The 14,541-nt window shown below is 35.2% G+C and overlaps 1 protein-coding gene across 1 annotated transcript; it reads left to right on the top strand.

Annotated features, from left to right (window-relative positions):
- Positions 1 to 2,993: 2,993 nt before the first annotated feature.
- LOC115960216 (leucine-rich repeat receptor protein kinase EMS1) lies at positions 2,994 to 7,283 on the top strand. Its single transcript, XM_031078992.1, has one exon. It carries the CDS (start codon positions 3,212 to 3,214, stop codon positions 7,097 to 7,099), a length of 3,888 nt encoding a protein of 1,295 aa, XP_030934852.1. The 5' UTR covers positions 2,994 to 3,211; the 3' UTR covers positions 7,100 to 7,283.
- The last annotated feature ends 7,258 nt before the right edge of the window (positions 7,284 to 14,541 follow it).

The following is a 14,541-nucleotide window of genomic DNA, read 5'->3' as shown; positions in this document are numbered from 1 at the left end:
TTTCATACAGGCCATTTATGCTTTAAAATTTCATTTCTGCCATTCACATTAGGTTTAGTTGTTTGTTTGGCCTTTTATGTTTCATTTGACTTTTCATGAAATTGAAAATTTTAAAATGTAAAGGACCAAACAAAAAAATAAATCAAACATAAAAGGGTTAAAATAAAAATTTTGAAATATAAAGGGCTAGTATTAAAACGAATCAAATACAAAATGTCAAAATAAAAATAATTCTAAATTTCAAGGGTCAAATGTATAATTTAGTCTAATATTATAAAGCCTTTTGGTTTAGAAACCAGTGGTAACTAAGAGCATCTCCAGTAGATTAGTCAAATATTTGTACTGTTTGACTAATAAACAGTGACATTTAGCTTTTGCCTACTTACTTTTCAAATACATTTTCCAACAGATTCTCTATCTCTTTCTCTATCTCATTTAAATATTATTTCTTTATTTATTATTTTTTTTTTTAACAACTACACATCTTCCAATATTTTTTTATTCAACACCTAATTATTATAATAGAAAATAAGAATTTGAAGATTGAACAGTAGCCCATCAGACTTAATGGGCTAATGTTCATAAGCAAAAAAAAAAACTGACTTTGCCAAATCCGCTGGAGCATCCACAGTGCACATATTCTTTATATTATAGCTAATATACCCGGATAGTCATGCTCCTGGAGATGCTCTAAGAGGGGCTACAAGTTTCAGATTATTTGAGTTTTTATTTTTATTTTTAATACTATTCATGGTTATATTGCACTTTTTGATATTATTCATAAATCTTATCTTACTATTCAATTAATTTTTAACTTTATTTTCTACACTTTTAATAAAAAAATTTCAATTTTAACTAAATAAACTATTTACTAACCTATCCTAATTCTTACTGAATTGGTCAGGTTGACCCTAAGTCCTTAATGAATTGGTCAGGTTGAAAGATGAGACTATTTGTGACGAGCCAAAGAACCCACATTTCAAGGGAAAAAGGACTTGCCCAGGAATGATTCTAGGGTGATTCTTGGAAGTGCCATTAAATTGTAACCAATCAATAAGTCAATTAAATTCTAGGGTGAGTGATTATAAAAAATATATATTAAATTCTAGGGTGATTCTTTTAGTCATTTGAGGGAGAAAAAAACAGTATTCCTATAGCCAATTAAAGAAGTCACACTTCCACGAAAAAGAAAAACAAAGAAATTTATGTGAATGCTTACAAATCACAGAACAGTATCGTACTCTACTCCCCCCCGAGACTCTGACTCCACTCCACTTTTGTTCTGTGAAGTAGATGCTCGGCATCAATAAAGCGTTTCCTTTTTTTATCTTTTTGTTTTTTTACCCATTTTGACATTCACGCAACTCACGCTGAAATTTTACAACAGAAACATATAAGTTTAGTTTTACTTTTCCACCCTCATCCCTTTTATCCATCTTAATTTTATTTTTGACCCAAATCATTTCTAAACTTATAAAAGTTATAAAAAAAAATTACAGTATATCATATATATAACACCCCCTTGGCCCCCATAGCCTCTTCAATTTATGATAATAGAGACAAATTCAGAATGATTAAATAAATAAATAAACAGACCTATGATTTCTAAAGGCATGTGCCATTTATAAACTTTTATGTATGTTAATGATGAGCCTCGTTAAGATTTCAATGATACGCGTACTATTATTTATTATCGTCACATGATGTGAGGTTGATGAATTTACACTCAAAAATAAAAGATCCAATTTTTTATTAAGGAAAAAAAATGATACATAGATTGAGAATAAAGAGAAATAAGATAAGGTATAGGGATTTTACAAAGCAATAGCAAATTGATCACTGAAAAAGAGAAATATTTTTAAAAATAACCTAAAACATATAATAAAAAAAGTAACCGAACGGAGGACCACAAGTCGACAATCCAATTATGCGATGGCTTTTGACACACACAACACAATGGTCAAGATTAGCACTAGAGACAGAGAGAGAATGTAGTGAATTCTCCATTGTAAAAGAATATTCATTCTTTATTTCCAAAAGAATCTTCTTTAACAAATTAAATTATGCAAAAGTATTAGATTAAAATAATGAAAAGTATGGCGAGCTTATTGCAACGCTAGAATTGTTAGACCCTAATCAACCATGCAACTCCAACCATGCAAAGTGCAGAAAGCACCAAGACAAAGTAATCCATGATTATGAATACACGAACAAAAAGCAAAAGAAGAAAGTGAAAGAGACAAAAAATAAAATAAAACAAGAAGCCCCAATTCGCCAACCCAAACAACAAAAAGATAACAAATAAAAAGATAAAGAGAAAACAAAAAAGCCATGTTTTCTGAAGTAGCCAAGGGTATAGGAGGATTATTTGTTCTTCATAGATGTAATGAATACATACACATAATATATAATTACATAAACAACAAACTTCTTTTGCCACCCCCAACTTTTGGTAAAACGTTACTTTCATACAATGATAATAGTTAAATTGCACACCCAATTTTATAATTTGTGAATTTGTGTAATGATGAGTAGTGAATACTTTCGAATCATTTAAACTATCTATTTTTCGTCGATCACTCACGATCACATAAATTAGCAAATTATGAAAATGGGAATTTTTTTTTATTTATTTTATACAAGATAAAATTTAGACTCTAGCTTAATCTAAGTGTATATATGTATGAAACTCCCTTCTAGAGACTTGAACTCTGGTCCTTATCCCCACACTTTACAAACACTTATACTTATAGAATAACTATCACACCAAAAAAGCTCCCCAATATTGTTATACCACTTTTTCTCCACGAACTACACTAATCACATCATAATTATGAAAAAAAGTTGTAACACGAATTTGTGTCCCTCTAACTTCTCAAATAACAAAAGGAAATATCAAAGCTTTTGGGGGACTTCCTTGCAAACCAAATCAGATTTGCCGTTGCCTACATTGGTCTCAAATTCACGTGAACTGCGTGCCCTTCTCTGACAAATATAACTTCTTTTAGCACAATCCATCACTCTCTCTATCTCTCTCTCTCACACACACACACACACTCTCTGTTTTCGCTATGGCTTTCAAGCTTCTTATCCTCAATATATCCCATTCTCTTGGACTTTTTCATTAGCTTCTCCATCCATATCTCTCTCTTTTTCTCCCCCAAGTGTAAATTTCCACTTTAGAACCCTCTGTTTCTTACTCTTAACAGTTATGGCGCTCAAGCTTCAAATTTTTACTCTCTTTGTGCTCAACCTATTGCTTTTAACCATTACAAGCCAAAATGAGCAAAACCCAGAAACAAAATCTCTTCTCTCATTCAAAAACTCACTTAAAAACCCACAAATTCTTTCTCAATGGAAACTATCAACCCCACACTGCAACTGGGTTGGTGTCACTTGCGAACTCGGCCGAGTTACCCAACTCGCACTCCCAACTCGGTCCCTCGAAGGCCCATTCAGTCCCTCTCTAGCCTCTCTCTCCAGCCTCATTTCCCTTGACCTCTCCTCCAATTCCCTCTACGGCGAAATCCCACGTCAAATATCCAATCTCCAAAGCCTCAAAGACCTCCACCTGAGCCAAAACGAGTTGTCCGGGGAGTTACCGGTTCAACTCACTGGGTTAACTCAGTTGCAAACCCTCAAACTCGGCCTCAACTCGCTCACCTGTAGAATCCCAGAACAGCTTGGAGAACTCACTCAGCTCCGAACCCTTGACCTCTCCAGCAACGCTCTGACCGGAGAAATCCCGACCCAGATCGGAAACTTGACCCGGCTCCAGTTCTTGGGCCTTGGAAACAACTTTCTCTCAGGTTCTCTTCCACTCACACTTTTCACAAAGCTTCAATCTTTGACATCCTTTGACGTATCAAATAATTCATTTTCTGGTACAATACCACCTGAAATTGCTAACTTGAAGAACCTCACAGACCTTTACATTGGCATCAACAAGTTTTCTGGTCAATTGCCTAAAGAAATTGGCAAACTTGAAAAGCTTGTAAACTTTTATTCACCATCCTGTTTAATAACAGGTCCATTGCCTGAGGAACTTTCTGAGTTACAATCACTAAGCAAACTTGACCTTTCATACAACCCATTAAGGTGTTCAATCCCAAAGTCCATTGGGCAGTTGCAGAATTTGAGTATATTGAATCTTGTTTATAGTGAGCTTAATGGGTCAGTCCCAGCTGAGCTTGGGAACTGTAGGAGCTTGAAAACTTTGATGCTTTCATTCAACTCTTTATCTGGGTCATTGCCAGAGGAGCTTTCTGAGCTCCCCTTGCTGACATTTTCTGCTGAAAAGAATGAGCTTTCGGGTCCACTGCCTGCTTGGCTTGGAAAGTGGACCATGGTGGAGGCACTTTTGCTTTCGAGCAATAAGTTCTCGGGGACAATCCCGCCTGAAATTGGGAATTGTTCTATGCTTAATCACCTCAGTTTGAGCAACAACTTGTTGACGGGTTCAATACCGGAGGAGTTGTGTAACGCAGTATCACTTTCGGAGATTGATCTTGATGGTAATTTACTTTCGGGGACGATTGAGAACACATTTGTGAAGTGTGGGAATCTTAGTGATTTGGTTTTGGTGAATAATCAGATTGTTGGTACGATCCCAGAGTACTTTTCTGAGCTTCCACTGATGGTCATTGACCTTGACTCGAATAATTTTACGGGTGCAATACCTATGAGTCTGTGGAATTCAAATTATTTGATGGAATTTTCTGCTGGGAATAATTGGTTAGAGGGCTCTCTCCCTAAGGAGATTGGCAATGCAGCTTATTTGCAAAGGCTTGTTCTTAATAACAATCTCTTGGGAGGCACTATACCAAAGGAGATTGGAAATCTCACAACTCTTTCTGTTCTGAATTTAAATTCAAATCTGCTTGAAGGGAACATTCCAAGTGAGCTTGGAAACTGCACCGCCCTCACCACATTGGACCTTGGAAACAATAATCTCAATGGGTCTATCCCTGAGAACCTAGCTGACCTGGCTGAGTTGCAATGTCTGGTCCTTTCTCACAATAATCTATCTGGGTCCATCCCTTCAAAGCGATCATCGTATTTTCATCAGATCACTATGCCTGATTTGAGCTTTGTTCAACACCATGGTGTGTTTGATCTGTCATTCAATAGATTGTCTGGCCCAATACCTGAAGAATTGGGGAAGTGTGTGGTGGTGGTTGATCTTTTAATCAGCAACAATTTGCTTTCTGGAGGAATTCCGGGATCCCTCTCTCGCCTAACAAATCTTACAACCTTGGATTTGTCAGGGAATATGCTAACTGGTTCCATTCCTCCGGAATTTGGTGACTCTCTCACGCTTCAAGGATTGTATCTTGGAAATAACCAGCTCACAGGCACAATCCCTGGAAGTTTTGGCCGGCTGAGTAGCTTGGTGAAGCTTAATTTGACTGGTAATAAGCTATCTGGTTTGGTTCCATTAAGTTTTGGGAACTTGAAAGAGCTGACCCACTTAGATTTGAGCTCTAATGAGCTCAGTGGTGAACTTCCTGCAACTTTGTCACGAATGCTGAACCTCGTGGGGCTTTATGTTCAGCAGAACAGGCTTTCCGGTCAGGTTGATGGGATGCTCTCCAATTCCATGTCCTGGAAGATTGAAACTATGAACTTGAGTGCTAATCTCTTTGATGGAGAATTGCCACAATCTTTGGGCAATTTGTCCTACTTGACGCATTTGGATTTTCATGGAAATATGTTTGCAGGGGATATTCCACCGGACCTAGGAAATCTGATTCAACTTGAGTATTTTGATCTTTCAGGAAATAGGCTTTCTGGACATATACCGGAGAAAATATGCAGCCTGACCAACCTGTTTTTCCTGAATCTGGCAGAAAATAGGTTGGAAGGGCCTATTCCCAGAAGTGGAATTTGCCTGAACTCAACAAGAATTTCACTTGCTGGGAACAAAAATCTCTGTGGGAGAATTATGGGCTTCGACTGCCAGAATAAAAGCTTTGACAATTCAGCACTTTTTCATGCCTGGGGAATTGGTGGGCTTGCAGTTGTTCTTACACTCATCACACTTACTGTAGCTTTTGGTCTCCGGAGATGGATCACTGGAGGCTGCAGTCGGAATGATCATGAGGACAGCGATGAAAGCAAACTAAACAGTTTTATTGACCAAAATCTCTATTTTTTAAGCAGCAGCAGATCAAAGGAACCTTTGAGCATCAACGTAGCCATGTTCGAGCAGCCTCTCCTGAAATTAACCTTAGTTGATATTCTTGAAGCCACCAACAACTTCTGCAAGACGAACATAATTGGAGATGGTGGGTTCGGAACTGTTTACAAAGCAACCTTGCCTAATGGAAAAATAGTTGCAATTAAGAAGCTCAGCGAAGCTAAAACACAGGGTCACCGAGAATTCATGGCTGAAATGGAAACTTTGGGAAAGGTAAAGCACCAAAACCTTGTTCCATTGCTTGGATACTGCTCTTTTGGTGAGGAGAAGCTTCTTGTGTACGAATACATGGTCAATGGGAGCTTGGACCTTTGGCTGAGAAACCGGACTGGGGCCCTGGAAGTCCTTGATTGGAACAGACGCTTGAAGATTGCAACCGGTGCTGCATGTGGGCTTGCATTTCTTCACCACGGGTTCATCCCCCACATCATTCACAGGGATGTTAAAGCCAGCAACATTTTACTCAATGAAGACTTCGAACCAAAAGTTGCAGACTTTGGTTTGGCAAGATTGATAAGTGCTTGTGAGACTCATGTTTCAACTGACATTGCTGGAACATTTGGCTACATTCCTCCAGAGTATGGGCAGAGTGGGAGGTCAACCACAAGGGGAGATGTCTACAGTTTTGGTGTGATTTTACTCGAATTGGTGACCGGGAAGGAGCCAACAGGGCCTGATTTTAAAGAGATCGACGGTGGAAATTTGGTCGGTTGGGTGATTCAGAAGATCAATAAGGGGCTGGCTGTTGATGTTCTTGATCCAGCAGTTCTCAATGCTGATTCGAAGAATATGATGCTTCAAACGCTACACATTGCTTGTCTCTGCCTGTCTGAGAGTCCTGCTAACAGGCCTGCCATGCTTCAAGTTTTGAAGTTTCTGAAAGCAATCAAAGATGAGTAATGTAGAGTTCCTTTGTGTTATCAGGGGTTTATTGTTACAATAATAGTATAAGCTAACTAGTATGAAGTTAAAATCTTTAGTTGTTAAGAGTTCCGTGTACTAATCTAACTGCACTTAAAGAGTTTCAAACTCAATTGTGAAGTTAAAGGATATCTGCCTTAGTAAATGCATTACATATTTCTTCTGGGCCTTGCACCATTTTGTTCTTTTTAGTTAAACGAGCTTAAGCCCATTAAGTACGCTATTTTGGTAGTTCAATCATTTTTTGAGTGCTTGCAGAAAAGTATGAAAGACCAGTTTTTAAATAAAAGTTTACAAGGACAAAAACTGTCAGTGGTGTCTTTTTGCTGCTCTGCATAAAAATGTCACTGCCAGAGGCTCGTTCACTGTGGTTAAATCCATTGCTCAAAATGCTCTTTTGGTTGTGATTTTCTGATCAAATGCCCATAACATAAGAAAATGTATACTGCAAAGTGGTATATTTTATACTGAATGGTGAATGGTTCATAATCAAATTTTAAGCATATTTATTGTGGGCATGTAAGAAATTTGTACAAAAAAAAATATTCAAGTTTAGAAATCAAATAATGACATTACATTATTTAATTAGCAAAAATACTTATTAATCAGGTCGCCTATATCACAATAAATTAATAACTTAACACGTATTGGCCTATAATTGATCCTTAAATAATCTTCTATTATTTCCATCCATTGACACTAGGTAAATTTTTATTACTACTTAGCAGTCTTCGAATTATAGCCGTGAAACCTGCTAAGCAACTTGTGATATTTTATAATTGGGCATTTTGAATGTGGACTTAGTGGTATGACATGACAATTTGTCATTGGTTGAAAATTTCCCGCCTTACATGCCTTTTGGTCTTATTCTGAAAAATTATTATGTACTTTCGAAGTATTATAAATACGTACTTTTTCCTCTCACATGAATGGTGGATCCTACTATGAATTTAATTAGTGAGACCCATCATTTATATGAGAAGAGGAAGTACGCATTTATTGTACGCATTTATAATACTCTTAGAGTACACAATAATTTTCCCTTGACTTTTGGGTCTTTGGCAAGGGTGGTTCTTAGAAATAATAAAGGTATTTTATTAGCGAACAAAGTTTTTCTCCAAATCGGATTGAAGGATTTCTTAATCCATCACATGATATTCTTTCAGACCATTTACCTATATTAAATAACATAATTCATTAAATCATTTAAACAAGTCACATGGCTATTAAGTAGGAAAATGCACATGAATACTCATTTGACTTGCCACACAGTGAGTTTGAAGGAACTTTTCTGACCTTTACTTGCGGATCCTAAAAGGCCTCCAAAGGTGTAATTGAAGCATCTCAAGCTGAACATTTCGTTTGTCAAGGAAGCAAGCATTTCAAGTATTCAATGAATCCTGATAATATTTACTCCAAAAAAAAAAAAAAAATCCCGATAATAATGGACCACTAAATCGGTGGAGCCACATTTAGACCAACCTCGCAGAAGAAAAACATTTTTCTTTCGAATGTTTCACAATGCATGGATTTCGAGAATGTAACAGACCCAGGAAAAAAGGAATTCTTAAGCCTTAACAGTTAACACATTCAATGAATGATTGAATTGTTCAAAGTTTTAATTCAAAGTAAAATACCTTTTTGAGATATGTTAAGTTCACAACATTTTCATAATATTTTTACAATAAATTATAGGTGGTTAGTTGTTATTAGTTCAAATTTAAACTTAACACTAAGATTACTTTTTTGCTCCAACAATAATAACCAATAATAACCTACTACTTAGTATTTGTTATAAAAATATTGTGAATATATCATTTCTCAATCCCTTTTCCTTTCCTTTTCCTCCACCTTTTTCTCTAGTAGATAGTCCCCTCCACATGCAAATTGGGTTTCAGTTACATCCCAATACACAGTCCAATTGCAGCCCAAAATGGGAAAAACCTTTTAGATCAAGTTCTTACTCCATTGAAATGGTCAGCCCAAACAACAAGCCTAAGCAAATTAGACTTGGACACTGTAAAAGACAAGCTCTATTGTCTATTCCACATTTCCACCTACTTCAGTCTTCAGCTCACAATGCAGAATCCTGAAATTTCGGGATAGAGAATTAGAGAACAGGTTCTTAGTTTCTTCTAGTTTCTGGCCTAAAAAAGAAGAAAAGTGAAAAATATCATGTTCTAATTAAAGAGTGAGGAGTCAATAAAGGCAGCTCTTTCTGCGCTCGCCTTATTAAAAGAGGTGTATTGCCGTCAAAGTTGGAAAATGCGTACCTTCTTTCTCTTGTCAAGATAAGCTTTATAGACGCCAGGGAAGGAAAATTATGTCATTCATCAAATATCAATTATCCAAAAGTACAACATTTATATATATATATATATATATATATAAGGAATTAATCCATTTTTTTATTTATTGATAAGGTTGTACTAATTATATTCATTCACATAAAGTGTGCTAAAAAAATATAGTTTCTAGTAATTTTAAAAGTTACTTTATTTTTTTTTGGAGGGGGACTACTTTATCTATTTAAACACTTCATTTTACAATACATCAAATATCAAATACTCTATTATTTTATCACTTCTTTTAAATATTCTTTTTTTTTTTCTTTTACCACTCAACTCTCTCTCTCTCTCTCTATTACTTTCATTTAAATAATGTTTTTTGTGTTTACCATCTAGCTACAATTAGAAATGACAGTTTACTATAATTAGGTGTTAACAAATTATAGATTTGACACCCTTGAAGTAGTGGGTTTTTAGTGGCTTGGGTGCTAAAATAGTATTTTAGCTATTTTATTAGCATATTTGAAGTGAATGCTCTTAGTTAATTAGTTTCTTCTTCTTTTTTCTTTTTAGTAAAATTGATAATTACTTCAAAAAATTTCTATTTAGTAAGTCATTGATAGATCCATATTAAAGTGATTTTGCTCTAACGATAACATATTAAAATTTTCTATGAATACACACTCTAACACAACTTAAACTTTAGTCAATGTATAATTAAATTATATTACTTACATATGAAGATCATATTAGTGAAAAATAATATTGTCAGTGTTTAATTTATGGCAAAATGTGTGTACAAGTTTTTCTTTTTTCTTTTTCTTTTTTACTTATAATGTAAAAAAGTTTTGGAAAAAAAAAAAAAAAGAAATAAAAGAGGGAGAGAAAAAAGTAGTGCTTCAAAAATTTGGAGTGTTCTATAGGGACAACGTAGTACTTTTGCATGTGAAGCAAAGAAATCGTAGGCTCTAGAAATTCCTAAGGCGGAAGGCTCCACGCCTCCACTGCTTTATTTATAGATTATACTGTGGCAGACATCATTACCTTTGGCCTTTGGCTCCTTTCTCCACAGACATTGAGACACCCGTAATATTTTCTTTAAGTTTGATCTTGACGTTGCTACAATATGCATATATTCCCAAATTTTGAGCCACTGGAACTTTCCAGTGAGTAATTCAAAAGCTCTTTTCACATTTATATAACGTAAGCAAAGCATTAACACAACAATCAAATTAGAATTTGAATCCACCGACTCACTGGTCTTGCAATTATTTTGGGTTATGTGATAACAATAATAATACTATACGTATCACACGAGTCTTGTTAAAATTATTATTCAAATAGCTCATTTTTTAAGGTTGAAATAATAACTCTTACTATCAAATCACACATTTTTTGTGTAGTTACTGGTCTTGCAATTGCCTAATAATAAATCTAATGATTTTATAGTCTTTTGTTTTGGATAAGCAGTGCGAAATAGAGGAGACATATACTGGTCTAAAGTCTTAAACACAACAGGATACTGAGGATAGGACCTAAGGTACTATTGTCTCTTGAAAACAAGCTATAGACCAAAAAGGTGAAGGACCATGGTCCATAGGTACTGAGGAAGGTTGAAATTTTGCATCCATCAAACAACCAACACAAGACATAAGTGATAAGACAAATTTATCGCATTGGTTCTATATAATCCAAGAAGAGCAGTAAAAAGGTGGGTCATATTGGCTTTGGGATTTGCCAAAACGTGACAGGCAAAAGTACAATATTTTAATTCAAGTCGAGCTAAAAAAATAAAAGATGAGTCAGCTGATTTAGACACTGAAACTAAGGTCATGTGTAAGATAAGAAAAAATTTGTTCAATAGTCAATACTTTCAAACTATTCTAAGTGTTATGCAAGAAAAAAGACCATGTTTTTAAAATATTTGAATATTTCTCGAAAAAAAAAAAGAAAAAAAAGATAGTTCCCAATTTAGAATAGGAGGTAAAGAAAGTAGTGTTTTAGGTAGGCCGAGGACCATAAGTTTATCAACGCGTTTTCTTGTAATGAATTCATAGGCTAATGTTGAGTAAGATTGTCAATTTGCCATATTAAATGCACTCATTTTGACTGGATTTGCAATCAAATATTAAAATTTTCTGAACTTGAGAATCAAAAAGTCAAATGCGTGTTATTGCATTGGTGGTCACTGCTCAGTTATCTATAATATCTAGCTGCAGAGGAATGTGATTCTTCGTCGTGGTAGGATTACAGCTCAGAGAATAGCATTGTGATGTGAGCAATAAAATGGGAAGTTAAGAATGGAATACAGCAATGACAAATTTTGTAATTATATCTTGAACAGGACAATATGTTATTTATGGGATATTTCTTACTCTTTGCTTCAGGCATAAATCCACTTCTTTTAGAGCATTCTTATGTCAACGGTCAAATATTTGACATTTGACACATTAAACATCAAAAAATCACTCACATTAAATGTCAAAATATTTGACATAAAAGAATAGTATAATCTCAAATTTGGAAGCGTATGGACAGGAATTGTAAAAATTTTATGATTTTTTTATTCCCTTTTCTCCCACATCTCTCAGTCAAATCTTTTTTTTTTTTTTTTTCTTGATATAAGATAGAATTTCTACTCTAGCCTAATCTAAGTGTATATGTATGTGAAGTTCTCTCCTAGAAACTTAAACCACAGCCCTTGCCCCCCACACCCTACAAGCATTTATACTTGTGAAGTGACCACCACACCAAGGGTGCGCAGTGGTTCTTCTCTTTTTCTCAAAAAATGCTCCTCCTCTCTCTTAACCTTTCATCTTTTCTTCTCTCACCCTCACTGCTTTTCCTCTCTTCCTCTTAGCCTCACCAAGTTAATGCCTCACTGTGCCATCGATCTCTCTCTTGAAGTGGTTTTTTTTTTATTTTTTTATGGGTGGGTTTAGATGGTGATTTGTGGGTTCAGATGAGGTTGGTTGGGTTCGGTTCCGACGATGGTGGGTGGGTTCAGATGGGCGGATTGGTGGTGGGTGAGTTAGGTTGTAGGTGGATTCGGGTGGGTTAGGCTATGGGTTCCGATGGATGGGTCGGCGGTGGGTGGGTTTTGGTGGGCTAGCCTGTGAGTTCTGATTGATGGTCAAAAGCTCTATGGCTGAAAGCTTCAAGGCCTACATCACTACTAAGGTGGTCGTCATCTCTCTGTTTCTATATTTTGTTTTCTCCTTCTATTTATTTATGTTTTATTATTATTATCTTTTTGTTTTTGTCACTTTTTGTCGAGGTTTGTGGTTGTGGTGGTGGTGGTGGTGGTGGGGCTTTCGATTTGGTATTGGTCGGCTATGGGTTTGTTTTGATTTGTGTTTTGGGTTGTGGAGGAGTGGATGTGTGGTGGTGGCTATTGGTTGTTGCCAGCTGTGTGGTGTTATGACAATGATTTTCCTAGGTTGTGTTCGATGAGTTATAAATATTATTTTAATATATTGTATATATTATTTTAATGTATAAAATTGAAGAATAGAACATATAATGTATGGTGTATTATAAAATGGTGTGTTAAAATTAATAAAGTAGTTTTTTATGAGTCAAAATGACATTTTTATAGAATACTTGATGAGAATGCTCTTAGCAGTGTGTAAGGACTCAATTTGTAACGATCCCAAGTTCGTATTGGGTTCAAACGTTAAAGGCCCAAACAATAAATTTGTAGAGCATGGATGTCAAAGAACTAGGTTAACTCTAAAAGAAAAACGATCAAACCTCACGTTTATAGATGGATTGGCACTGATATAACGATCAATTTCTCCTTAAAACAAGTTCAGTTCTTTAGTTCATAAGGTTTTCTTCTAAGTCCTCTTTGTTCAGAAGTTCCGATCCCCTTTCTTAATGCGTTCTTCCATGTTATATACTGCCCTCTTGGTGTCATCTTCACCACACACGTGTAAGTTGGGTTTGGGGGATCCCTTCCTATCCCATCCAACACCTCCTGGAATCTCCAACCAGCAGCTGTAAGGCTGCCCCATCACTATTCAGGCATCACCTCCATATTAATGCGGTCAGAGAGTTAGTTGAAAGGCAATTAATGCGGAGACAACTGTTGTTAAAGATATTTGTTTACCTTTTCTTTTTTATCCTTGGTCCCATGTCCCACCTTTAGTGGTAATGTAGCTCTGAGATGTGTTTGCAACAATGTGACGTTCAGGTCGTCCTCGGACTCATACTATTTTGTCCTCGGACGAATACTGAACTCACCTCACGTGATATCTACTCTCCGTTTCATTTGATTACCCTTATGACTTGATATGAACCTCCTCAGACGGTTTTACATCCTCGGATGGGTCACAGACCTAGTTAACACGATTTTAATAATTTATTGATTATCCATCCCCCACACAATGTAACTCTAAAGTGCTATAATCTAGCTTTTGTTTGGAATGATCCTCTCTATTCACAATTAAATTTTTAATTTTTACTTGTGAATATAATTGTATGCAGATTACAGAATGTTGGCATTTAATACTCTTAAATGAGTAATATTTAACTAGAATATTATTATTTTTTAAAATAACATATTGATAGCAGATTCTAATATTTTTTGGTTAAATTGTTATCTTATTATCCATGCTTAAATAGTGATACTTCTTTTTCTATTCAATTATATTCAAACAAAAAAGTGAAATTTCATCCTAACCCATCTTAGGTGATAGAATATCATATATTTTGAGATCCACTTATTTTTATTAAAATTAAAATTTTTTTATTAAAAATACTATAAATAAAAGTAAAAATTAACTAAAATAATATAATAAAACTTAAAAATAGTACCAAAAAATATAGTGATATATATAAATAATAACAAAAATAAACTGAATAATAAAATAAACTGACTTTTTAATTTGAAACCAAACGCACATTTATAACGAGCTTTCACAACATGAACCCACACACTTGTGGAGCTTGAATATTGTGAGAGACTCACCGCAAACATCGGGCATGAGATTTTCCTTTTATTTGACCATTTTTAAGAGGCACCATAATTCATAATCTAGATTCATAAATCTCACAACTATTGTTTTCCCTCTCCCATAGTCACACTCACACCCCTCTTCCCAACCAACTTTATAATTTCTTTGCCTGATA

This window comes from Quercus lobata, chromosome 9, assembly GCF_001633185.2.
Source record: "Quercus lobata isolate SW786 chromosome 9, ValleyOak3.0 Primary Assembly, whole genome shotgun sequence".
Taxonomy (NCBI): Eukaryota; Viridiplantae; Streptophyta; class Magnoliopsida; order Fagales; family Fagaceae; genus Quercus; species Quercus lobata.
Note: the sequence above shows the minus strand (reverse complement) of the source record. Positions and strands in the feature narration are given on the sequence as shown.

Excerpts from the sequence above, each read along its gene's own strand:
- LOC115960216 (XM_031078992.1), top strand. The coding sequence starts at position 3,212 with ATGGCGCTCAAGCTTCAAATTTTTACTCTCTTTGTGCTCAACCTATTG.